This window comes from Telopea speciosissima, chromosome 3 (assembly GCF_018873765.1).
Source record: "Telopea speciosissima isolate NSW1024214 ecotype Mountain lineage chromosome 3, Tspe_v1, whole genome shotgun sequence".
Classification (NCBI taxonomy): Eukaryota; Viridiplantae; Streptophyta; class Magnoliopsida; order Proteales; family Proteaceae; genus Telopea; species Telopea speciosissima.
This window is the reverse complement of record NC_057918.1, coordinates 3,765,861-3,791,482: the sequence shown is the minus strand read 5'-3', so window position 1 is coordinate 3,791,482 and position 25,622 is coordinate 3,765,861. Positions and strand designations below refer to the sequence as shown.

The following is a 25,622-nucleotide window of genomic DNA, read 5'->3' as shown; positions in this document are numbered from 1 at the left end:
AATCACAAGATGCATCTTTGATCCCCCCCCCCACCCCCACTTCATCAGAAATAATGTAATATTTCTTTCCATTAGCTTTGATTAATATTTGAGCTTGTTGGACCATTAAACAGAATGTGAATTTATATCTGGAAAGATTTGATCATTACACAAGGGATGCACTTGAAAAAGATTAATATAAAATCACAAAATGAATCCAAAAACGTTAAAGCCTTTGTTGGGAATCGAATCCTGGCACACACACTGTCACATGATTTGCAGTCATCTGTGTCACACATTCATGTCCCTTTGTGTGAGAGGTGAACTTTGTCTGATGTAATTCTCTTGTTTTTGTTGTCTTCGTATGGAACTTTTCCCCCTACTCTTTTGGCTTACCCATCAAATATGATAAATGAGGTAGTCATGATCATCAATAGGAGATTTGGAAATGAGGCTATCAAATTTTGGTCCAGATCCCATTGAATCAGCATCATGTTTCCTTCAAAGTGTCCTGCTATAGCATTTCCTTCTCGATCATTTTCTCAAAACATAAAATGATGATCGTAAGGGGATTGTGAAATATCTTAGTACTGAAAGGTGTGGAATTGTGATTGGTCTGATGTTAGCTCATGATTCAACAGCCTAAGACTTTTCATTGTTATGGATACCAGGTTGGGAGCTGGTCTAGATGGCTAACCGACCTATTTGGTATAGATGTTGATGACTTGCCTGAAGGAGAGAATGAACTTGATGATGATGATAGACAGGAAAATGAGGCATCCTTCAAGTCTTTCAATCTACTTTATGCATTGAGTGATCTCATGATGCTCCCAAAGGACTTGCTTTTAAATAGCGCCATCAGAAAAGAGGTTCACCAGCTAAACACTTTTGTTTGGTTAATGCAGGTCTCTTACTTGTCACTACTTCCGTACTGTTTATTCACTCCATGAAATTTATACTTTTGCAGGTATGTCCTACATTTGGTGCACCATTGATATGGAGGGTTCTTAACAATTTCGTCCCAGATGAGTTTTGTCCGGACCCAATTCCAGATACTTTGTTTCAGGCTCTAGATTCTGAGGTCAGTTCAAAGGAACATTTCTACTACTCACTGTTTTGTCTCCCTACTGAATAACATTAGGAAAGAGTACAAATAACATATTCGGAAAAACTAAACATAACAAAAGTTAGAAATTTGTTTGTCATGAGGTCATGCTCCATTCAGTAAAACTCCCCCATAGCCATCTTAGTAGTCTAATTTCATCTTGAAATGTGCACTGGAGGTGGGTACAAGTTAACTATAAAAGCTTCATAATAAATACAAGAATGCCATCTCATAATAATAGGATATAGTGTCATTCTTGCAATGTCCTGTTACTTACAGTCACTTTTAAGACAGTGAGCCTGTTTGTCTCAGCTGAAATTTTGACCTGTGAGATGAGTGTGGTTCCTCTATGACATGGAACTACCCCTGTTTGTCATGTAGCAAGTTAGTGACGAGGATAGAGTTCACTGACAGCTCTGGCATTTAACATGCTCCATGATGTATGGGTTCAATCCAGTTTTTAATTTTTAGCTGCTTATTCCTTTGCTTGGTGATTATGGGAGAAGTAATGGCCAATAGTATTTCAAAAACTGGATTAGTCAATTCATGTACCAAGGGCAAATTTTGACAACTCTGAAAGTTCTGGAGTATTGTGCATATAAAAAATCTCTAGATCCAAACAGCTTTTAGACTCCATGGATCAAGGAAACATGATCCATTACAATTGACTGACATGAGAACAAGAATGAAGCTCATGATGGGACTGAGAACAAACCTGAAATGTGACCGTTCAAGTGGGAATAATGCAAAAGAATTAAGTATGTCAGTTGTTTCGTTTGATGGTTTTTAAACTTTAAAGCCTGCTCAGTGATAGCAGCTTTCACATAAATGTGAGTAACTTCTGCATGTGTACATTTCTAAACTCTGGAACAGGGAAGGAAAATATGAAAATGGAGCAAGCATGCAGGAATCCATCAGTGAATGTATTATGTATGTGCTTCCCAGTTGTGTTTGATGTGGTCAAGTGGGGTTGCAACAATAAATCAGTCCCTCAAAATTATGTGTCAGTGTTTAAGTAATTAGGGATTGTATGTTTTGTGAAATTACAACATAAACCTTGTCCAGAGCCCTAGTGCCCCTGCCCCTCCCCCTTCCCCTCCCTACCAAGCATCCATCAACAATTTTTACTAGTGGTCCAGTTTTCTTGATTATTTAGTGTCTTTTCAGGATGCTCTTGAGGCTGAGGGACAGTGTGTCCTAAACTTCCCATGCACTGCAGCTCCAATAATGTATTTGCCGCCTTCCCCAGCTTCACTTTCTGGTTTTATAGGCGGGCGTGGAAGCCAATCTCAGTTGCAAAGGAGTGCATCTTCAGTGCTCCGGAAATCTTACACTAGTGATGATGAGCTCGAAGAACTTGATTCTCCTCTGGATTCAATCCTCGGCAGCTTCCGTGGTTCTCCTACTTCTACTGTACCCATCTGGAAATCGCAGAAGAATGATGTTCATAATGTTATCAGGTATCAACTCCTCCGGGAGGTTTGGAGGGATAGTGATTAGTTGTTCCTATGCACCCCAACCCAGAATTCCATGTATTATTCTTTTCGACAAATCTGTGGCTCCATTTGTTTCCATGTAAAACTCACTTGGAAAAATTTTCATGGAAATTTTTTGCATGTTGAAAAATTTTCAAATGTTTATTTATAGGAAGTAAAATATGATGTAAAAATTACAATAAATGCCATTATAACCAAATATAAACTATGTAGCATTGCAGCCCCTGTAATATGTTTGTGAGAACCATATATGGATGGATCCCAGTAATCCCACAGATACATAGGCTATATGTGATCCATCCAAGACAACAAAGGGTGCTCGTAAAAAATTGAAATTTTTATGAAAAGATTTTATGGTCAAATTGCATGTAAAATTTGTTAATCCGAAAAAATGTGTGGTCCTCTCGTAAAATTTTCCCATGCAAATTTTATAAATTTAAAAACATGCAATAGAAAATTGTATGTTGGTTTTTTTTTTTTTCCAGATATTTTACGTTGAACCAAATGAAGCCCGTATGAAAAAATACTGTGTGCATATGTGTATATGTAGGTTCTTTACCAGCATCAAATGCGCTTGAGGTGGGACTTGTTTGAATTCTTTTCTCCTTTCTCGCTCTTCTTCAACCTTGTTTTCTTTTTCCTCTGCAACTTTATACATTCTTCCACCTGTTTGATCAAAATAGTGAAATTAGCACGATCTGCAAACAAGTTGGCCATGGATACTCTTCATCCTTTGAGTTCCGTTTGATTGCAAGTGGAATTAAAGGGGAGGGAAGGGAAATTTTCATATTTAAAAAGGAATTTTTGTAATCATTACCCCATGTGATAATATCACTAACTCCAAATCATTCTATATTTGGTTATTAAATTCCACTTTAGTTTGCATCCAATTTCCTTTCGTTTAAAGTGTAAAATAAATATTACGAGTGTAAAATATATCATTACTAAATATGGTAAGAAATTTAAGTGGTTTATACAATCACATGGGGGAATGATTACAATTTTTTTTTTTTTAAGTTTGAATATTTTCTCTTCCCTTCCCTTTAATTCGCCTTGCAACCAAATGGAGCCTTGGTTTGGCAACTGATTAGGTTTGCCCCTCAAGTTTTTTGTGTAACTCTCACCGTCTCCTTTTCAGACTCTGAGTGGCCATTGGGGAGTGTAAACATATAAACGATATAATTGGGTCTGCTCTCCCATCCTCTCTACATTAGATGCTGAACAAGATTTGTTCCCCTCTTCAATCTGTAAGCTATTATTGGAAACTCCAAAGCTATATCTCTTTCCCCCTTATGTATTTTGTGGAGTGAAGTGATCCAAAAACGGGATTTTTTTTAAGAATAGCATTTGACAAGTTAAGGTTTTATAGAAGGAAAATTTTGGCAAAATGACCCATCTAGAAAAGAATCTCATAGATGTTTTCATTTTTGCCATGTGATTGGCAATTATGATCCCTGTACATCTAAGAGATGGCATGGATTGATCAATGTCAAAAGTCAAATTTTAAAACCTAATTCGATCAAATACTCTCATATGTATCTGATCACTACTATCCATTTTTCCGTGGACGAGTGCATAGTAATGGTCAGAAGGGTGCCGACAATTAATGATGAGATTCATTTTTCTAGAAGTCCAATCATAGCATCAAATCATCATGGATGAAGGGTGATGAAAAACTCTACCCCTGGCCTTCCATAGTCTTGCATTTCCAAAAGCTCAATTCTGTCACTTGAAAAACTATTGTTTAATTCAAACTTTACATGTGAGCAAAAAATCTAAGGATCTATTCATTCACAAAATTTTGGTCTCACTTCAACTGCCACATGGCAAATATTAAGAGTCACTTGGAGATTCTTTTCTAGAGTAGCCGCTTAGAGAACCCTATCCCTTTTTTTTTCCTTTTTGAAGAAAAATAGATCTTTAGTTATATGAGATTCATTTACAAAGGCTGCGATTCAGGCATGAAGTTGAAAGAGGGAAAGAGGGCCCAGGTACTGGCCAAAACAATGGATGAAAGATGAACAATCTTCTCCCTCTCCAATCTCTTCTTTGGTGTTCCTCCCGTTTGAAACTACTATCTTCTCCATCTCCTCCATCTCCTCCTCACCCCCCAGGCCCCAACACCCCCCAATCTCCAGTCTTTTTTTAGGCCACTTAAAACCTTGGGGTTTAGTTACCCAAGAAAAGAAAAACCCTTAGGGTTTAAATCACGAAATGTGAAATCTTGACAAATAATACAAGTCACCTGAGTCTCAAATTAAACTAAAGGTTTATTCACAGACGAAACAAAGTATATTGATATTTCAATCATCTCAAAGCAAAAATAAGCGAGCAACCTTGAGGCTGTCTGCTTGAGCTCACATGAGCTAATATTCTCTTCGTTTTTTCTTTCTCACCTATATATTACAGACTCACATCCTCAACAAACACTTACTAGAAAAGATTAAAAAAAAACTCTAATCGAGCAGAAACCTTCTAAACTATACTAGAATATTTGTTAAAGAAAGCTCCAATGAACTTACAACTGCTGCATCTCCTGCCTCTATCATTCTATTGTAATGTGGAAAGTAAAACCCACAACGAATCTTTCTCTAAGTTGTTTACAGAATCTGGTTCTTTTTGGATTATGATGGATGGAAATTGTAAATTCCATCTCCACTGCAGAGCCGCACATTAGGGCTAGTACTGAAAAACCTTTTACTGAACTGCTAATGGGAGTGGTCAAAAACCAACATTATACTGTCAATTTCTGCGACGAATGGATTGCATTAATGTGCTTCAGATGTAACAAAGACAAAAGCCCCTGCCAGGTTTCTCCAGGACCACCAGCCGCTTGAAAGTCAAGAAGCTTCATTTTTTTTCTGTAGTAGTCTTCCAAAGGCTTGTTCTGAAGAAGGGAGAGATATTCAATTAGCAATTAGTAACATTTGTCTGAGATAGAACTAGAAGAGGATTATGCAAGAGACATGCAAAGGGATTCCTCGTTATCTAGACACAGTTCTTGTCTTCTGATCTAATGCTTATCTGATTCATGTGAGAATCCACCACCACTTCCAACAGAGTGGGTACTGAGAACAAAGAAGTTGATCAAATGAAACATGAAAGAGGAGAAATAACTTTGGAATTTTGGCATTACAGGGCATGTCATGAGACTAGCAATGATTATAAGGATTCCAAATGAAATTAGATTTCCTCATTTTACAAAAGTGGAAGAAGTTTATTGGTTCATGGAACTTTCCATAACATACCCAAGGGAAGGCTTACAAGACGATGGAATCATTAGCAAAAGATTGACCAATCTAGGCATCTTTGAATGTTTAATAATTACTTCCCCCTGTTTTGGAACCCTAGAGAAGACAAAGGAAGGACAAAACCATTCCAAGGGAAAGCAGGATGACAGAAACAATGTGAGAGCAGAAAATTTATAATCACATCTTCATCATAAAACAGCTAATAAACAAGAGCTACAGATTGTTACCATAACGTGCAAGACAAAAGTAATGAGGAGAATACCTGCTCTTCATAGTTTCGGAATTTCTCTTTCTGGGCATCTTCAGTACCAGCAAAGGAAGTTTTCACTAGAGTTGTCCCTGAATTTCTTACAGAAGTATTTTCATGACATTGAGAACATATTCTGCTTCCGAGGCTTTTTTTCACCAAACAGTCCTCTGTGCATCTGAAATTCACAACTAGATCGATATCGGCAATTTGGTCCAGGATCTCCTGCATTTTAAATCAAAAAAAAAAGAAAAGATTATCACTTGCAAGTACAAAATTTCCTCATCTTGTTTCATAGAAAACAAACACAACCCCACAAGCACAGTTTCCAAAAATATTAGAACTACTAGACTAGTTCCTCATTGAACAATCTGCTAGGATTGAATGTCAACCATAATGCCGAAATTAAAGTGAAATCATAAAACTCTGAATATAGGAGCAATAACTCCGGGAATTAAATACTTACAGCTTGGATTCGAGATCGAGGAATGCCATCCAAGATGAACCCAGTTTCACCTCTGTAATAGCCTTCTTCGAGTCTCTTCGACAGAAGACCAAATATTATATCTTCAGGAACAAGCTTTCCTTCGTTCACCGCATTCGCAATCTGCATGAAAATGGACTTTTGTCATAGTAACATAGTCCCTAAGCTAAGCGAAAACAGATAAAGATAAAATTACAATAATGACATTGAGGAACAATCCAACCCCTGAAGTTTGAAGATGGTAACAGTACTACTGTAGTCAGTGCAGACTGACTGCAATAAGCATTGCCCCCGAAGTCTGAATGGAAATTTGACCAAACTGCCCTCCACTGGTTATAACAGGGCATTTTGGTCTTTCAACACTAGGGAAATCATGTGTCTCACTGTCAAAAAAATAAGGGGAATTTGTTGGTCCCCAAAACTTCACTCATATTAACACTAAACACATCGTTAGAATAATTCTCCTCTGATTCCCCCCCCCCCCCCAACAAAGCAAAATTCCAACTCTAACCAAATTACCCCCCTCATTGGTATATTTCATTGTTTTTTTTTCCTTTTTCAACTTTAAATCTACCTGCTATGCATGTATTGAGCTGAGCTAACTATATATCACCTAATTATTAATGTTATATTTTCTCTTTAATGCATATATCTCATTTTAGCATCTACATGAATACCCTCAATCATATGGAACATATTCTCTAATTAAAGCATCAAATTATCTAATACATAGAGAGGCTAAATTCATACCTACACAGAGAATGTGTTATAAAATTGGCCAATCTACAACTCATAAATCAACTATCATACCTTGTTGGATTGACAGTGACCATGTGAACATTAGAATGAGATATATTAAATGGATAATGTAACATTAGTAATTTTTAATATCTACCAGGACAATTTAGGCCTCAGTGGGTTCCAGAGTCGGGAAGAATTCATGGCAAGACTTCTGGAGTATATCCAAGTTTTCAACAGAAAGAAGAATAAATTTACATACAAGAATCAAGGCAAAGAATACGAAAAGAAAAGTCATAGAAGGAATTGAATTTCAGAGAGAAGACAAAGATATAAACATAAAGAGATACGACTGATTGAGATAGAAGGTGTCAAACTTGAAAGAAAAAAGAGAGCGCTGAACGCACACGGCATAGCCACCCACCTGTTTGTAAAGAGAAGAACGAGGGTTGAGTTCTTGACGAACGAGAGTGCGCATGGAAATGTGAGGGACTTGCAGAAGCTTGGAGAGCTTTTCGGCATAGACGTGTTTCTTGGCGCCAGGGTTGCCAATGAAAACCCACTGCACACCCCTCCCCTCGATCGAACCATCAGAATCGTTAGTAGGTACCAGTCGAAGTTGGTCGCGCGAGAGCTCGTAATCGCCGTCGTTGTAGTAATCGTAATCGTCTGGCAACTCAACTGCAGCGGCAGCTCCGAAGGATCGGAGGTTTAGACTGAGTCCAATTCGCCGTGCCAGATGGGAAGCCGCACTTCTCACGCAGAAGATCCCGACCATGGCGTTGGACGACTGCGAAATTCTGCTTCTTCCGGCGACGAATAGAGAGAGAGCAAAGGAGAGAGAGAGAGGGTTCAGGCTTGTCGGAAGTGGCAGAGAGGGTTTTTGATTGAGTAGCGAAATGAATGAGGGTTTAAGAGGAGAGAGTGGTTGGGAAATAAACCTTGGAGTTGGCTACTAATTACGATGGATGCCACTCATAATATATGTTGGACGTTGGTGCAACTGTGCAAGGGCAAGTTGGCACTCCGCACTCTTATGAGAGGTAGGTTTAAGACGAGAACCAAAACCCAGAAAGCGGCGTGTGCTCCCCATCAGGGTTTTAGTAATCGGTATCGATATACCGATCTGGATCGGCCATATCGATCTGAATGGACTTTGTTTTCATAAAAAAATAGTTTTTCGGTTTTTTCACCATTTTTTTACCTCTAGCCGTACCGGTCCACCAAATACCGATACCTCAAGCCATGTTCTACATACGCCAACGAACAATTATAAAAGCCTTTTGAATTTTGGAATTCGGGTCGGATCGGTCCTACCGATTCTGGAAGCGGTGGTCCCAAAAGCCTTAAATTCAATTGTCAGACCTGAAAATCAAGTGATCCAGAGACCAAAAATTTTAGAATTGGCAGCAACAAGTTGGCCGGAGTCGGAATCGATCACGGCCAATTCAATCACTCCAATTCCAGTTTTTGAAACAGTGAGAGAGTTGAAAGGTTCCCTTCATATATTTCCAGCCTAGGGTTTATAAACTTGTAATCCATTTGGATCAGTTTTTACCCATTTTGATTCAAATTATTTCAAAGTGATTAGAATTCAACTTGAATCGGCTTTGATTGAATTGGGATTAATCACCTTACCAAAAAAATAAAAAAAAGAATTGGGTTCAATCCTACTCGGGAAACATACAATCAAGGTTAATCAAGATTAACATCGGTTGATTCTGATCCGATTCTTTAAAAACCATGACTCAGTTTCCACCACGGGAATCTGAAATATCGAATTCCATTCAACAATTACACATCGTCAATCATAAATGTTTGGATATCGGTCTCATTTGCTGCTACCAGTCCAGATCAGAACGAATCGGTTGAGATCGAATGATTTTGCGCTTTGTAATTTTTTAAAAATTGGTATTGGTCCGTACTGTTACACCGATCCAGGATCTACCAGTACTATGTGTGGTAGTAGTGTAGGATCCTGAGAGTTTTTATACTCAATAGTCAAATACTCTCATTAGGATCCTTACAGCAACAACAATTTATTTCTATCAACTATCCCTGTTTGGGTCCATTGAAACACCTACCTGACTGCTTCTACCACTCATTACATTATGAAAAAAAAGATCACTCTTCAGATACCCTTCTCAAGCATTGCTCGAACCCTCATTGGGAGACCATAAAGCCGTATGAAACCCGCAGCATCAGCCTGGTCATAAATTTGGCCACTTTCAAAGGATGATATATCTTGTCTATACAAACTATTAGGACTTTTCCGACCTGTCACTGTGACCGATCCTTTATACAGTTTCAGGGTTACTGATCCTGTTGTCGTCTCTGTAATCTTCTCCATGAATGCATCCATTGACTGCCGGAGTGGATCAAACCATCTACCTGCATACACTAACTCAGCATATTTTAAGGCAAGTGAGTCCTTAACCTGCATTGTCTCTCGATCAATTGTCAAGGACTCGAGTTCCCGGACAGCAGCGAAGAGGATGGTCCCACCAGGAGTTTCATAAACCCCACGGCTTTTCATTCCAACAAGACGGTTTTCAACCATGTCAATACGGCCAATCCCATGTCTCCCACCAATTTCATTGAGCTCTGTGAGAAGGGAAGCTGGAGAGAGCTCTTTCCCATTCAGTGAGACGGGGAGTCCAGATACTATTCCAATCTCCACATATCTAGCATCCAACAAGCACATCATATGAGCTGGGAAATTTCATATATATAAAGTATGTGTACCTCCAAACTATGCAATAAGATGCCAAAGAAAAGTGCCAACTCACTCAGGTTTGTTAGGGGCATCTTCCGGATCAACACTGATCATGTACATATCCTTCATTGGCTCATTTGCAGGGTCCTCCAGAATGTCTCCCTTGAATTTCACATATCAACAAGTAGCAAATATTAGATTATCTTCTACCGGAAGATCCAAGAAAATTTTCCATTTTTAGAATGGATATTATGAATATATTAAGTACTAAAAATTTGGGCAAGAGATCATTGTCTGGTCGCATAGTCCCTGCACCAGCAGAGGGCCAATGAGAGCATGCACAAGAGCATTAACATGGATGAGATTATTTTTTATTTCACAGGGGGCGGAGCGGTAATTTTGCATGCTCATGTGTCTGGGCGCAGGGGCCACACTACCAGGCAACATTCTTTTTCCCTACAATTTTTAGAGACAGAAAATCCAAGAAATTAAATACCAATGAGAAAAAAGGCTGATATAAAAATTCATCGCAGGGATTTTTGGAGGCAGGAGGCAGATCTTGATAGATCTTTGTTTTTTCTGTCAGTACTTGAGGGGTGTCAAAAATACCCGGCCAGCCCAAACCCGCCCTAACCCACCCTGAGCCCGAACAGGGCCGGGCCGGGCTGGGTTTAGTGTTTTACTGGCCCTGGCAGGGCCGGGTCAGGCCTTGGTTGAGGCCTCGACCTGGCAGGGCCGGGTCCAACCCTGTATTATCCCGGCCGGCCCATTGACACCCCTAGGTGTGTAGGTTTAACTCCAGACCTCAGAAGTAATCCTTTGTCAAAACGGGCTTATCCCAATACTCTGATATGTTTGGAATTAGGTCAAACAGATGGAAGGCTTCTTCCCTTCCTGCATGAATAGTTTGATAAATTTAACATTTTGAAGTTACTGACCTGTGTTGTAAGACAAGGAAAATGCAATCGGTGCCAACTTTTTCTCCATGTTTCTTAATGTTGATAAATAATGAGGTCCATTGTCAGAGATATATTTATTATACACATCCTTTTACATCTCCAAGAAGGATGTCATAGGTTCGAAAGTATCATAAATAAAAACGCTGAGGTATGTACTAAAAACACCAGAAAAGAAAGAGGCAGGTAGATTTACCTCATGGCTGAGGTGCCACAAGTTCCGGTCTCTGCTGTAGATAGATTTCTTAGTAACTGGTACAGGCACATTGTGTTTCTTTGCATATTCAATAGCATCTTCTCTTCCTTCTATTTCCCATTCTCTCCATGGAGCGACAACATTAAGTTCAGGATTCAAAGCGAAAAATGTCAGTTCAAATCGAACCTGCAATGACATATTGGATTTCACAATGTTAGAAAACACTCAAACAGTATAGGTTCCAAAACAGCAAGTTGAGAGACTCACCTGATCATTTCCCTTTCCTGTGCATCCATGTGAAACAGCATCTGCTCCAACTACCTTGGCAACATCAACCATGGCCTGATAGTAAAAAGATGATAATAGAACATCAGATTTCTTCACATGTTAAAATTTAAAATAACATTGATAGGACCAACAACATTAAAACAGAAGAATCATTGGCAGAAAATAAATGCACATATATAGAATTAAAAAAAAAATAAGAGTTGTAGAAAGAAAAAAGAAGTTGCATAAATCAACAAGGGATATAACCCAATTGTTGTCATGGTTAAATAATGAAACAAGCAGCAGTCAGAACTAAAGCACTGTTTGGGGGAAGGGTGCCAAGTATTGGACCAAGTAGGGAATGGAGAATCAACATATTTGGTTCGAAAACACAGGACAGTTACTTAGGTGCATGTTTTCTTCACCTTAGCAATAACAGGACGAGCCATTGAGGTCCCCAGCAAATACTTCCTTTCATATATTGCACCAGCACGCAAGCAAGGAAATATATAATCTCTCACAAATTCCTCCTTCAAATCCTTCACAACTAACTGACAAGCTCCACTTGCTTTAGCCTTTGCTTCCAAACCCTCCATTTCCTTGATACCCTATAAAGTAGCATTCAGATAGACAGGCATTTATCACACAAGTCAAAAAGAACTAGCTCTTGGATATATCAACCTCATAAGAAATACACCAACACTTAAAGAACACACTTTTTGAAGAAAATTTAAGACTCAATAATCTTCAAATGTATAACACTATAACCCAGTGTTGATGTAGATATTATACTAATGACATACTTGACCAACATCTGCAGTGAAGCAAACAACTTCACACCCATAATTCTCCCTGCAGGACACAAAGGAATACAGGAATAAATAAATAATATGAAGCAAAACATGAAGCAGGTGAAACAAAAATAAAATATTATACATTTCAATATACCATGTATACAAAGATGTACAATAACTCTCAATGATAAATAAGTGATCACAATACTGCATTATCAGATATAGCCCGATATATACATAGAGCTCCTAGAGGCTCCAAATTTTGCTAACTCATCTGCTAGAAATTCTCACAAAAAATCACTAGAGCATTAGCCATCCTTGCTTCTATTGAAATGAAATGTTCACAAGAATACAGCCTCTCCATACTATATGAGATGCATGAACAATTAAAAACTCTTTCATCTTTGTTTTCATTTTCTGAAGAGAATGTGCATAAGAAAAACCATAAACTATCACATCCAATCTCATCCGGGAAGGAAAAAGATGAGAAGACCAATTCAGCAAGAAACCGTACAGAACATTTACCTTAGCCATGGAACAATAACTGAGGTATCTAAGCCACCACTATAGGCTAAAACCACTTTATTCAATTTCCCACGCAGTCCTCTACCCTTCGGAGATGAAGAGACATCAGCCTCTTTTTCACCAGTCAAGACGGCCTGAATGACTGTAGCTAAAGATTAATGAATTTTGCCAAAAAAATGTAGCAAGCAATCAAGAATGTTCCATAGTATATCCAAACAAATGTTCTTCCACTTTCAAAAAAACTTATCAATCATGAATCCTCCTTGGATAATAAAAATATGTACTGGTAAATTCTTTTTATGTTGTTACCAAGAAAAACAAAAGAAACATAGTCTGCCATGACCAGAATCCTTCCCCTTCATTAGTTCAATAAGCAATGGTAAAACCAAAACCAGCTACTCTGAATGGAAGGGAAATAATTAAGATGGGAAATATAAAAGACCAAAACCACCTACTAAAGGTTCAGCACATAAAAAAGAAGGGCACAAACTTGACCAAGAAACTGAAGGAGAATTTCTGAACAGAAAGCACGATATATTACACATAGGTTCTTCAGTAAAATGCAATCACAAACAAAAGAAGCTATAAAATAAGCAGAGCAAAAGGCGAGCATCAGTATAGCAAACCAGAGGATGGATCTCTGATCATGCCTTTGAGTTTGAAGTAAAGTAACTAAGATCCACCGGAGTCGACCTATCATATGACCTAATTATGTTAAAGGGACTGAAGAATGTGGTTAACCTCTACTCGAAATCAGTAGTTCATTTTAGAAAGAAAAAAAAAGATAGTAAGAATATCATACCTCGATTGGCAGAAGCTCGAGCAAGGTTTCCCTTTTGATGAACAACTGCATTTCCATGGAGCCCACTGGACCTTACCCCTAACTAATGACAAAAAAGAAGATAACAAATCATATTATGCGATCATTATAACAAATGCCAAAGCAGCATGCTATCAGGGGCAGGGAGGAGTCGGCATAAGCATTACCTCTTGATGTGAAGACAACCTCCCCAAGCAGCATAATTTATCATGAATCTGATGGAACCCTGAAACAAAATATGGGCTTACTCAAAACCGAAAAAATACAGAAAGAACACGAAATTAAACATACAGAGACACGGTTTCAATCATTTCATTTCACCCATATAATTTATCTTCTCAAAACTTTTGGAGTTAAAAGTTAGGCAAGCATCATTGATGAAGCAACAAAAATTCGTTCCCTCGGTAAGTTCAATAAGACTAATTTCCAGAACGGATGGAGCTAATTCTAACGTAATCACGAACTTGACCAAATTAGAACTTTAAATAATAATAATCCGTCAAAATGTTTGGGGAAATAATCACAGGCTCTAGCATATGAGATTCTGAAATGCAGAAGAAAAAAGCAAGAGAAAAAAAAGAATAGAAGAGGAACACGAAGTTTACCAAATCTCATGGTGCCATGGAAAACGAAATTGCTGGAAGGAGATGAAGAAATAGCCTGTAGCTGAGCCATGCAGTGCTCTGATAGAAAAGAGAAGTTAAGGAAGATCTTTTGTGTGTGTTTCTGCCTCTCCCTCTCTCTCTCTCTCTGGTAGAGACTAGAGTATCCTTCTACTAATAACTCACGGGTTGATGCCAATCGGGTTCCTCTGCGATCTGACACACTGCAGAGCAATGTGGCTTTTAGGGTTTAGAAAAACCCTTTTCAGATCAAAACTATGCAATCCCCGACGGAGTAAGACGGGTCGGGTTATTTGATATCTGGATCACCCACCTTTACATATATGTTTTAAATCGGATTAGGTGACAGATCGATATGTGTCCTTTTTATTTCCATAAGGGACGATGTTCTCTGCCCGGGAGTGTAGGGGGCACATGTTGCGCCCATACACATGGGGTGGGAAGGGCACATCATTTCAGTTGAGGGGGGTCGGCCGATCATTTTCTCCATCCTCAGGTGTCTGGCCGCATCCCAGATAACATTTTCCCTTTCCATAAATACCTCTCTAGGGCATATGTGATCATCTAACCATATGAAAGCGCTTATGTACTGGTTGGTGATTCGGACTCGGTAATATCTATCCTATCCTTGCATAAAGGGTATTTATTGAAGTAAAAGTGACAAATGTCTATGTGAAACGTAAGGGTAGGGGATTTGGTTTTTTTTTTTTTTTGATGAAAACAAACAAAGATTACGCGTTAAGTAGTAGGGAAATGTACATAGTGGTTATATTGCTCGGGTTTAGCTAGGTTTTTGACAAACCGGACAAATGAAATCTTTTTACAGTAGTAATTCACAGTAGGGGATTCGGTTTTGGTCTCTGGATAATTAATTTTTTAAATTTAGGAGAAAGTTTTCTTCCACTGAGCTGAAACATTCACCGGGCCATCCTTTTGCAAACCCATATAGGGTTTTAGAATGTTCCCAAAACATCCTCCAATAACCCTCCTCATGAATCTGAACCCGCTGCGTTGATTGGATTCCCATTCACTGTGGCGGAAGGAAAACTCAGTCCAGATTTATAAAATGAACCATGGGATAGAGGTTGTTACTGTTGGCTTAGCCTCAGTCGATAATTCAGAGATATTTTTTCCCCCTTTATTTTTTTTTTGGGCAAATTTCACGGACACCCCCTCTAAGTATTCAATATGTCACGGATTTATCAAACTTGATCAAAATGTCATAGACACCCTCTATTTAATGACTTTATTTCAACTTAGTCCACTCCGTTAGGTCTCTACAGTTACGTTGTTGTTAACTCTTTTTAAATAGCGAGATTACCCTTACCTGTGAACTTCCCATAATACCCTTAAGAGTAAAATCCCAAATACAAACCATTCTCTTCATGGGACCCACCATTTCTTCTGCTTCTTCGTTTCTTTCTGCTTCACCGCTGCAACCTCCAACCACCACCAATGTCAATGACTTTCATGGCAGCACCTAAACGGACCATCGTAATCGATGCCTAGGCCCGCATGTCTATCAACCTATAAATACACTTTACTTATCTCCATCTTCTTCTACTCATCGATTCCTCTTTTATTTTCATTCAATTTCTCTGTTCCTGTTTCGAGTTTTAGTTTCTCGAATCTCAATTCGATTGTTCCAAGCTCAAAGAAGAAGAAGAAGAAGAAGATATTGACGATCTTAACAAGACAGTAGCTCATCCACCAAAGGAACTACACCCCTAATTCTTCAAAGAGTGCTAAAAAGACTAATCTAATTCCAGAGGAGATTCTCAAGGATTTCCTCTTTTCCCATCCCGGTAATGCCTTTTCCATGGCGTTCAACAGTGCGCTAGCTAATGTTCGTCCTGACCAACCAAATCTACTCCCTCCACAACCAAAGGTACCCATATTGTGCGATTTTATTTGTTGCTTTTGAATTTCTTCAAGTTTAGATCAGAAATCAAGCAGATTATTAGAGATAAGAATGAAGCAATATTGAAGACTATTTTGTTTTTTGTTTACCTGTACACAGCCACCGTCCAACCACCCTCTCTTTCCCCTTCTTCTTCTTCTTCTTATTATTCTCCATACATCATGACCGAACCCATCTCTCCAGTGAACTTCAAAATTCATCTCTATTTCCCTTCCATTAACCAAATTTCCATCATCATCGTTACCCACTCCCTTTCCAAAACCCCCCAAAATGAAACCCATCTTCCTCACTTCATTCTTTACCCCAACTCAAAACCCCTACCACCACTTCTTTCCCTGGTTTTTGCAAGTTAAATGATGTCAACGACCTCATTTTGTTTTTCTTGACGTTATCTGATTGGATCAATTTGCAAATTGTATGAAATCCAAACTCTAGGTCTTCCAACAGTTTCTAGCGAGAAAAACTAGGTGAAATTTGGGGATCGGAGGTTATTTCTTACAATGGACTATGATGATTTTAAATTGATTTTGAGGAATTCAAGGGGTGGATGTCTGGAATTTCATGGACACGGCAATCTCTGTTGACTCTTTGGATTACGGAAACGAATTGAAGGATCGAAGGGATGGAATCGTAGAGCAGCTTTACGGAAACAAATAAACAAATCATGGACACGACAATTTTGGTCGGGCGGGCGTCATGAGTAGTCGAGGGGGCGGGCTGTTGCAGTAGGTGGTGGGGTGGTGGTGGTGGTGGTCGTGCGGGAAGACGAGGGTGTAGTTATAGCGACGGCAGTGGTGAATGGTGATGGTTTAGTACCTTAAAGGGAATTTGTCAAACATTGGATACCCAACTTATAATTTTATCAAATGCTAGGTACCTTAAGTGTCATTTATCCATTTTTTTTTTAAATTACTAAGAGGGTAAAATCAATATTTTAACGTTGGGTGGTAACCCTACTTAACGTAAGGGAGAAGGTTGCCATTTTGACCAAGTTTGGTAAGTCCATGACATATTGAATACTTAGAGGGGGTGTCCGTGAAATTTGCCCTTTGTTTGGTAAGATTCCCCCTTTTTTTATGAACTCCAATCTTGAGTCTTGACTATTAGTTGTGGACGGTTGAGCTTCAAGATTGTAGAGTTGGACGCTACTGTTTGGTCTAGCTCATACTCCGGATTGAACCCAAATCTTTCAAAAAAGGTTTTCCTTCATGACTCAGACTTTGGATTGAAACCAATTCTTTCAAAAAAATCCAATAGCTCAACCGTCTTCCCCCAATGTAAAAGCAGAAATCCCAGGCAATCAAGGCACCTTGTGTGTCGAGACATGGGAGCCACACAAGGTGCACCACCAGGTAGCATCCTATTTCCTTTATTTTTTATGTATAAAAGATAGCTAAGTTAGTTTAATTGATAAGTGATGGTGGTGGCTTAGTGGTCTAACGGAATCGTATTGGACAATACATATTAATATAGCTGGCACTTGATATTGATACAAGGAAGCACCCTACAAAGCACGGGCCCAAAATGTCTAGTGTGTGGGTCTTAGAGGGCATGGTTTAAGTATTACCGATACAATACTTATACGAATCGGGTGTATCGACCAAAAGTAGAACAGTTTTGAAATTATGTTAGATACCAGCCCGATTCCAAGGATAAGGAAACCCCGATACCGATACCTTTAACCTTGCCTTCAGAGACAGGCACAGGATAGGACATGACCACAAGTGATGGCATTTAGGCTTACATTGGCAGTGGAAATGTTGACACTCAGATCCCAGCTGAACCACTAAGGAAGAACCCAAACGAGAATAAATGAGGAAAGAAGAAGAAGAAGAAGATGTAGAATAGTGAATCACTGGTTGCTTCTTCTATAAACTGTTGAAATGTATAGAAATATCTGAATCCAATTATAAGACTAAAATTTTGTATACTAACATGGAGCGAATATGAACAAGTTGAATTGATTTTAGAGAGATTCAAATCCACCTTAATTTGGATCATGACCAAATCCTTTGCCAGCCCTACCCCCTTTGTGGTGGTTTATTTTATGCTGGACATTGAGCAACTAAAATCAAACTACAAACATATTGGAATGTCTGGCAAAAAACTTCCAAGCATGATAGTTTCTACAGTCATAGGCATTTCCATCCTTACTTCTGCAGTTCTGCAACCAAATTTCACTATCACAAATACCTTATGTTATTCTTTATCGACCATCAGATATGTTGCTTTTTGAGTTTTGCTAACTACAAAATCTTGGGAGTAGATTACTCACAATTACATTAATTTTGAGACATTCAAAATTCATTGGCGAGCTGGAAAAAATGCTTTGTCTGGAGAATCAAGATCTTGGTTCACAGGAGTGTTGATTCTATCAGTTATGGTTCCTAGAATACTATGAGTGTTGTTACTATCTGTCATGTTCCAAGAATACCACACCAGCAACACTATGATATAAATGCCACGAGCGGATAGTTCCGAATTCAGACTGGTTTCAGTTGTAGTGGCATGTAAAAGTTCCAAAAACACAGCAAGCCAAATGAGCATAGAAAGGTTTATTCGGAATCATCAAGTACAATTTTAAGATTCAAGTAGGGACAGATTTTTGTACATCATATCATATATATATATATATATAGGAATGTATGCTAATCCTGCAATCCTTACCCATGGAACCCCTTCATCTTTTATTGTACCTGCCATTCCCAAAATGGATTTTGTTAGATCAAAGTTCTTTTCTTAACATAAAATGTGCATGAGAAACAACTAGCTTCTAACTCAAAAAACACTTGAAATAATTGGAGAAAATCTAGGCACCAGACCTTAGGGTCAAGAAGAACTCTAAAGTTTATTTCTAACGAAAATTATTTCTTTGCTTGTTTAACTGAAGATTGGAACCCATTTCATAGGAAACCACAAACACAAACTGACAGCTAATAAGCAAAACTCCAATAAGGGCATCTTCATCTAATTGGGACCTGGTTGGAAAATGCAAGGGACAGTGGCTTGCATTTTGATTGATAGTAAATGTGAGATCTTTCATGCCCATAAGAACCTCACAGGATGATCACAATTGTCACATTTAATCACGAATAAGATCATTACATTTACATGGATGATCTCACAGCTCATGCATGGGGTAAGACTTGGACTTTAAGTTGTCCCTTCATGGTCCAAAATTATTTATAGTAAAACACTCTAGGAACGGTTAAGCCTGTTAAGAATCAAAAGGTACTGAAGCCCTGTTACAATCACCTCAATCACTGACAGAGAACCAGCTTCCTAGAGATAATTTCATTGACGATGCGCTTCAAATGTCCTTGCTAAAAGATGAACTGGCAGGGTTGACATTAAAACTTACATCTTGGCTTGTGATTCATAAGGGTTTTGCAATGCATCATAGTGTCCACAACCATTATATAGCACACGGATTGGGTTGTCCTTGCCATACTCTTGACCATATTCAGCTATGGATTTGAGGATGCCAGAGAACTTATCCTTCATATATACCGTGATAGGCATCCTGCGGTAAAATTCATGCATAAAAAATCTCGTAAGGATCCAACTTAAATAAACGAAAACATGGACTGGCCTGTTGTTGCCTTGGCAGATCAAATGTGGTGTACTTTACAGCCATCCCAATCCATTCAAATTGTTTGGACTGAGACAACTACTAAAACACAAGGGCAGGAAAATATAACATTTAACATTCAGATACTTCTATTACCACCAAAAAAGAAAAAATTCAGATACTTCTCATCCAAGTTTTAGCTCTTGATTGGGTGGTGAATGGTTATCACCTGAACTATCATGGCATTTGGAAAAAAAATTTAGGCTGCTAAAGTTACCAAGATCCAACCCTTCACTAGAATAACCAAGGTTACAGTTAAGAAAGAACTTTAACATTTGAAATATAGACTTACTGTAGCACATGGGAGGACATCAGCAGCTCAGGTTCTCCTCCCCAAATATGAGGCTGCCTCATCTGTGCAACGTATGCATCAAAATCACCTTCAAGAAACCTACAAATTGCAAAGAATTTTCACACTCTTAAAATGGATAATTATGGTTTATCCTAAACCTCATCATCCAAGGCATGCCTTCAAATATTTGTGGAATCAGCAGACCAATAAAATCGGTTATTTTTCTGACAACTTGGAGCTAAAATCTAGTAATGAAATTAAATAACCCTGAATATTAAGTGTTTAATGGATTCCACCGGTCTCAAACATCAAAACTTATTGAAGATCCCCACTTTTTTAGATTGCCTATTCCATGAAATAAGGGTATACAAGTGCATAAACATTTCCATATTGATGTTGAATGAGAATCCAGGAAAAGATTATTGAAGAAAGCTAACCATTCAGTATCTTGACGCCTCTTAATGAATTCATCCACAACCTGACCAAATCAATTGCATTTTGTAACAAAAAAGGTGAGAAAAATGTGACGCCTTCAAGATTGACAACAATGATCAACATTAAGAAGAGAGAATAAGCAAGCATTTCAACAACCTGCACCTTAGCAAACCCATGTCCAAAAACTAGCTGACTTTAAGAACACTAAAAAAAATGTTCAATTGAATAAGATGAGACTACAGAAAAATCACCAGTGGATACTTTGAACAAACTGAGTTATCTGGAAAGTGTAGGAAGCACCAGACAAACTACATAGTGAGGGATCATATGTCAGTCAAAGTATGCCCCTAGTAATGGTTGGAAAAGGAGTTCATGTCATACCTTAGCTCTAAGCTCATCTGCTAACTCCTTTTGAATGCTCTCACTTGGAGATGATTTTCCTTCTCTCAAGCAAGCTCCGTGAACCACAGAACGGAACAAACATCTACCATCGCCAGGTATGCCTGCAACAAAAGAACAGCACACTAAATCAGCAAAAATATAAGCAACAGCTAGTAATTGCTTTCAATTAATATACATATAGGAAAAGTCATCTGCTTAAACAATTGCAGTTGTGAAACTTTTGATTCACCTTTTTTACACCACATGATACTGTGTTCACCCAAGACACCACTGCCACATGATGACATGTAAGTCCTTTTCTAGGTCTCACCCATTTTTTTTTATAAAAATGAAGCACCCAATGTCAAAACATGATTGAAATTGGAGCTGATGTGGATGAAGGTAAGGCCAGGTACCAACACTGAGGAGCCCCTAGCAGATGGACATTTTTTATTGGCTATTTCAGCCATTAACATGACAGAAAGCCCCTGTATAGGAAACAGAGGATATCCCTTTCAGGAGTTGCAAGCAGAGAACTAGTGTAAGCTGAGGGAATATCTTATAAATAAGTGAGTTAACAAAGAAGCACCACCATCATCCTCTTAGGTTAACTTTGTGGTAGTTTGTGATTGTGATGATAAAGTACTCGATGCATTGAATTATGTTCCGAGATTTGAGGGTGGTGTTCTGCAATTCATTTCCTCAGCAGAACGATAACAATATAAAACAAAAACTGACGGCTCCGTTTGGTTGCAAGGGAAATTAAAGGGAAGGGAAATGAAAATTTCAAACCTAAAAAAAGAAACTTTTGTAATCATTACCCACATGATTATATTACTAACTCCAAATCATTCCATCTTATTTGTATTTGGTTATAAAAATTCACTTTACATTGCATCTAACTCCGATAATGATTACCAAATTTTTCCATTTTAAGTTTAAATTTTTTTTACTTCCCTTCCCTTCAATTTCCTTTGCAACCAAACACAACCAACATGTTATATGAGGTTCATGCATTCTGAGGACCTATCAGATACAGTGTTGCGCATACTAGAAGATCAAGAAAACAAATTATTATAAGAAAACCTTATCAGTATAAAATTTAAAATATTTCCTGAAGCAAATCAATTAGGTGACATTGCTGGCATCTAAAAAAAACCCAAGACACCAAAATTTATGGTGTATCCCTTTCATTCTTTTTTGAGAAACCATGCAAATTCAATAGAACTCAAACACAGGTTTCTGTTTTATGATATCCATTGTCAATTGTTTTATGCAAATTACAGACACAACCATTCATAATGATATTATTCCTAACAAAGAAGTTGAAAGAAAAAAAAATTAAAAAAAAAAAACAAGAAAGCATGCGCCAAACCTGAGCCCCAATCCATAAGGATCACCGATAAATTCGAAGGTGAAATGACAAATTTTCGATGCAAATAGAGATAAAATAGAGATGATAGACAAATAAGTTTACATTCTACGACAAGAATAACCAGTAAAATTCCTCATTAGACAAGGCAAATGCACGAAACGTATCAAAAGGAGAACAAATTCAGAAGAAAAGCATCCCAAAACCATTCAAAACCAGAAGTCAATTAGAAGACATGTCTCAAATTGAAAGAAAAAAAATACAGATGGTACGAAATTGAGGAAGATCGTTACCAAACGGAAACTTCAAAGTCGACATAATTGAAGAAACAACTGAAAACCGAACGTTAGTTCTGTTTCTGCTTTACAGAAGAGAGGCATTTCTTTCTTTCTTTTTTTTTTCTTTCTCTTTGTGGCAGTATGTTTAGGATTGAAGCTCGCAATGAATCTGAGGCGAGAGATGATAAGAGAATCCACATGGAATCCTTCAGAGTTATGGTGAAAAAGTGATGAAAAAAATGGGAATCCAATTCGATGCGGTTTTCGGCGCGAAATGTTACCGTTGATGTGACTGTTGGAGTTGAAGAGCAAACTTTCGAAGATTCTAGACTCGGAATTTGACTCGTCCGATTTCCCAAAGTATCGGCAACTCAGAACTCAAAACCTGTCATCGACAGGGAAGAGAAACGTGTCAAATTCCTGGAAGACATGAACAAAACGAGACCCCTTCTCTCCTCTCGATTGTTACCAATTTTTACTTTTCATGAGAATATATCCAGGCCTAGGCCCAGACCCAGGCCCACTAGAAATCCATTCCATACCCAATTACCTATTTACCCCTCTGTGTTTCGTGATTCTCATCGACCACAAGACGAGACAAGACCGTCGGAACTGCTCTGCTTCTCATCTTCCGATCCACACCGAAGGATAAAGTATGGGAAAATTTCTCTCCAATCAATGCCTCTTTTTTGGTTCAATTAATGGAGTAGGGAATTATTCAGAAGGATTCTTCTTATTTTATGTTTGGGTCTGCGTTCTCTCTAGGAGAGTGTGGCCAATGAGAACATGTGCATTGACATCATGGGGGGAGGGTGGTCATTTTTCCCCTATGTCTAGGCGTGGGTTACACTCTCCCATGAACTTTTTTCCGTTATATTTACTCTAAAGTTTAAAAGCAAGTTTTTAAAAATTTTCACCTATTTTTCTCTCTTGTTAATTTTAAATCCCTCAATTACCCCTACTCATCTTCCCTTCCACAACCCCTTCTAGTGGCTCCCCACTTCTATAGCTTGTCCGGTAAATCCGAATGGGAGTAGGGGTGGAGCGAGAATTGCAAAGGGGTGACTCATGATAGAGAAGGCTGGGTGAGAGGAGTTTAGATCTACTACCCACATGGGGACGGGTGGGTACAGATCTGAACCTCCATGGGGGTGTGGGATCCACGCATCATGGAGGGGTCAGATCTGTCCCCACTCGTCCCCATGTGGGTAGCTAATCTAGATTCGAGTGAGAGGTGGTGGTGGGCCAATGGGTAAGGATGTCAATTGGTTCAGTTTCAATTTTTGGTTTTGATTCAAGATATAATATGTTAGAAACGAAATCAATAATTTTTGTAACTTCAAATTGAATCAGTTTGTTTGGGTTTCTTCAGTTTCATTCAACTCGTACTTAGTCTTGGTAATTCGGTTTAAATTCAATTTAAGAGGAAATAACTTGTTGAAACAAATAAAGTTTGAAAAGAAATTACAACCTCACGAAGATATACTCCTACAATGTCAAATCTTGTACTTTTCAACGTTTTTTTCTCAACAAATTTCACACTACTAAACAAAAAGACATGATTGTGGGATTAAGGTTCGGTTCAGGCTCCGATTCTGATTTCAGTTTGATTTATACATGTTACACTATTGGTTCAGGTTCGGGTTCTAGTTCTAGTTCTAGTTCTAGTTCAATTCGATTTATATGTGTTACACCATATTCGTTTCGGTTCAAAATCAAATCGAATGAAATTTTACTTTTTAAAACCAAAATTGATTTGAATTTTTTAATTAAGTTTGATTCGATTTTAAATAATCAATTTCGGTTTAGATTTCAATTCTAAATTTATAACCTTAACCGACTTTATGAAATGTGATTTTTCTTTTGGTTAGGATTCGTTTGTCCTATGATTGGTGCATGCCGCTAGTTTACCGAAAACTTGGCCGCATACCCAATTCCCTTTCATTTTATTTTTAAATTTTTTAAATAAGCAAAGAAATTTAAATAAATATAGAATAAGAATATAAGAGAGTGAGAAAAATTTTCTATATATCGATCAACCGTGTATTTCCGACGACAAAACAAAAGGCACCTGTGGCTGGCCTGCATTTGCATTCCCATCTCCTCTTCTGTTCGACACATTGCGTCAATGGAAACAGGAAGCAAACGAAGACGTCGACTGTTGCATGCGTGTGGAGTTTCAGCTCTCACCATCGCTCACAAAGCCTATGGTAGAGCCGAGGAGGTTCACGGGCCTATAGGCTCCATTGCGCACAGAATAGCATATCTTACAGAACCAATCGTCAGCCCAATGGTGTCGCAGTGGCTAGCCATCCTTTCCTTCGCCGACGACCAGATACTCTCTGCAGAAGACATGGTGGAGATGTTGATCCCATCATCATCTCATGTGTTCGACAAGATCGAGTCTTTCGTCTATATCCCCGAAACCCTGCCTGGGAAATTCGATTGTGCAGTCGACATGATGATCCATCGGGTACCTTTCTTACAACGGGCATTTACCCTCATGATTTGGGGATTGAATTTCTTGCTCTCTTCGTTCATGGACTGGGGACCTGATGATTCTGCGAAAGAGAAAGAGATCATGGTCGACGTCAACTGCAATGAGGATGAATTCGCCCCCAAATCGGATTTAACCCACAATTCACCTCTTGAGAATGAAATTTCAATCAACGACTCTTTTCCTTCTCTTCCTGTTTCCGCTCCTGTTGCTGAACATGAGGATGAGGTAATCTTCAAGTCTTTAATGGACAAATCTCCTACTCCTGCTCCTCCTGCTGATCCTGTTGGTGAGCCCAAGAATCCATCAACAGAAGCAGATTGCAATGCAGCAGGTACAGAAACTGAGAGGGCTAGCGATCAAGGTGGCGAGAACGTGAAACAAGTCAAGAGCACCTACAAGGAAGTGCTTGAGATGGGAAACAATGGAGACGCGGAAAAGAAAGAAGATACTTATGGTAAAGAGGAGCACCAGAAGCCTCTGGTCAAACTTATCGTGGGTGGAGAAAGAAAGAAACCCACCGGAGCAGAGGTGGGAAGAGATGAGCTCGCCGTGAACGATTTCCCAATTCTGGAGTTGTTTGATGCAGGGTGGCACATGACACCCGCCACAATATGA

The 25,622-nt window shown here is 38.6% G+C and overlaps 5 protein-coding genes across 10 annotated transcripts in view; 2 read left to right on the top strand and 3 right to left on the bottom strand.

Moving 5' to 3' along the window:
• Positions 1–2,957, top strand: part of LOC122654077 — an 8,503-nt gene extending 5,546 nt beyond the window's left edge. For both annotated transcript variants that reach the window (XM_043848048.1, XM_043848049.1), the window contains 4 exons: positions 651–848; positions 947–1,060; positions 2,252–2,641; positions 2,940–2,957. In XM_043848048.1, the coding sequence (XP_043703983.1) occupies positions 651–848; positions 947–1,060; positions 2,252–2,584 (645 nt within the window). In that variant the 3' untranslated portion in view covers positions 2,585–2,641; positions 2,940–2,957. The remainder of the gene's footprint in view (positions 1–650; positions 849–946; positions 1,061–2,251; positions 2,642–2,939) is intronic.
• Positions 1–14,305, bottom strand: part of LOC122654080 (argininosuccinate synthase, chloroplastic-like) — a 17,092-nt gene extending 2,787 nt beyond the window's left edge. The window contains exons 1-11 of one of the 2 annotated variants that reach the window (XM_043848053.1): positions 14,180–14,305; positions 13,742–13,800; positions 13,557–13,638; positions 12,755–12,896; positions 12,239–12,287; positions 11,861–12,043; positions 11,436–11,510; positions 11,169–11,354; positions 10,090–10,178; positions 9,429–9,984; positions 5,729–5,732 (exon numbers count right to left, since the gene is read on the bottom strand). In XM_043848053.1, coding sequence (XP_043703988.1) covers positions 9,432–9,984; positions 10,090–10,178; positions 11,169–11,354; positions 11,436–11,510; positions 11,861–12,043; positions 12,239–12,287; positions 12,755–12,896; positions 13,557–13,638; positions 13,742–13,800; positions 14,180–14,249 — 1,488 coding nt within the window. In that variant the 5' untranslated portion in view covers positions 14,250–14,305 and the 3' untranslated portion in view covers positions 5,729–5,732; positions 9,429–9,431. Of the gene's footprint in view, positions 1–5,728; positions 5,733–9,291; positions 9,985–10,089; positions 10,179–11,168; positions 11,355–11,435; positions 11,511–11,860; positions 12,044–12,238; positions 12,288–12,754; positions 12,897–13,556; positions 13,639–13,741; positions 13,801–14,179 lie in introns of those variants that run through there. The other variant, XM_043848052.1, reaches the window with a different exon arrangement.
• LOC122654082 (probable adenylate kinase 7, mitochondrial) lies at positions 5,049–8,154 on the bottom strand. 2 transcript variants are annotated; one of them, XM_043848055.1, is made up of 6 exons: positions 7,725–8,154; positions 6,545–6,685; positions 6,231–6,303; positions 6,094–6,185; positions 5,287–5,467; positions 5,049–5,165 (listed from the first exon to the last, which is right to left on the bottom strand). In XM_043848055.1, the coding sequence occupies exons 1-5, from the start codon at positions 8,076–8,078 to the stop codon at positions 5,315–5,317; spliced, it is 813 nt and encodes a 270-aa protein (XP_043703990.1). In that variant the 5' UTR covers positions 8,079–8,154; the 3' UTR covers positions 5,049–5,165; positions 5,287–5,314. The 2 variants fall into 2 exon arrangements, with proteins under 2 accessions (XP_043703990.1, XP_043703989.1); XM_043848054.1 differs by having other exon boundaries at positions 6,094–6,303.
• LOC122653969 lies at positions 11,261–25,622 on the top strand. The gene is made up of 3 exons (XM_043847936.1): positions 11,261–11,275; positions 24,619–25,283; positions 25,356–25,622. Exons 2-3 carry the CDS (start codon positions 24,636–24,638, stop codon positions 25,620–25,622), a joined length of 915 nt encoding a protein of 304 aa, XP_043703871.1. The 5' UTR covers positions 11,261–11,275; positions 24,619–24,635.
• Positions 18,740–22,812, bottom strand: LOC122654083 (OVARIAN TUMOR DOMAIN-containing deubiquitinating enzyme 4-like). 3 transcript variants are annotated; one of them, XM_043848056.1, is made up of 6 exons: positions 22,523–22,812; positions 20,858–20,979; positions 20,374–20,519; positions 20,042–20,140; positions 19,480–19,641; positions 18,740–18,814 (listed from the first exon to the last, which is right to left on the bottom strand). In XM_043848056.1, exons 1-6 carry the CDS (start codon positions 22,545–22,547, stop codon positions 18,799–18,801), a joined length of 570 nt encoding a protein of 189 aa, XP_043703991.1. In that variant the 5' UTR covers positions 22,548–22,812; the 3' UTR covers positions 18,740–18,798. The 3 variants fall into 3 exon arrangements, with proteins under 3 accessions (XP_043703991.1, XP_043703994.1, XP_043703992.1); XM_043848059.1 differs by having other exon boundaries at positions 20,479–20,519; XM_043848057.1 differs by lacking the exon at positions 22,523–22,812 and adding an exon at positions 22,233–22,399.

What these genes read in the sequence shown, in the direction of transcription:
- LOC122654082 (XM_043848054.1), bottom strand. Translation starts at nt 8,078, where the DNA reads ATGGTCGGGATCTTCTGCGTGAGAAGTGCGGCTTCCCATCTGGCACGG. An exon ending in GTTCTTCTCTTTACAAACAG is followed by an intron (nt 6,686 to 7,724) that starts GTGGGTGGCTAT and finishes ATTTTCATGCAG; the next exon opens with ATTGCGAATGCGGTGAACGA. An exon ending in TCCGAAACTATGAAGAGCAG is followed by an intron (nt 5,468 to 6,093) that starts GTATTCTCCTCA and finishes TCCCTTCTTCAG; the next exon opens with AACAAGCCTTTGGAAGACTA.
- LOC122654083 (XM_043848056.1), bottom strand. Translation starts at nt 22,547, where the DNA reads ATGTCGACTTTGAAGTTTCCGTTTG. An exon ending in GACTTTGAAGTTTCCGTTTG is followed by an intron (nt 20,980 to 22,522) that starts GTAACGATCTTC and finishes CTTTTGTTGCAG; the next exon opens with GCATACCTGGCGATGGTAGA. An exon ending in ATGTCCTCCCATGTGCTACA is followed by an intron (nt 19,642 to 20,041) that starts GTAAGTCTATAT and finishes ATTTTACCGCAG; the next exon opens with GATGCCTATCACGGTATATA.
- LOC122653969 (XM_043847936.1), top strand. Translation starts at nt 24,636, where the DNA reads ATGGAAACAGGAAGCAAACGAAGACGTCGACTGTTGCATGCGTGTGGA. An exon ending in CTACTCCTGCTCCTCCTGCT is followed by an intron (nt 25,284 to 25,355) that starts GATCCTGTTGGT and finishes GAAACTGAGAGG; the next exon opens with GCTAGCGATCAAGGTGGCGA.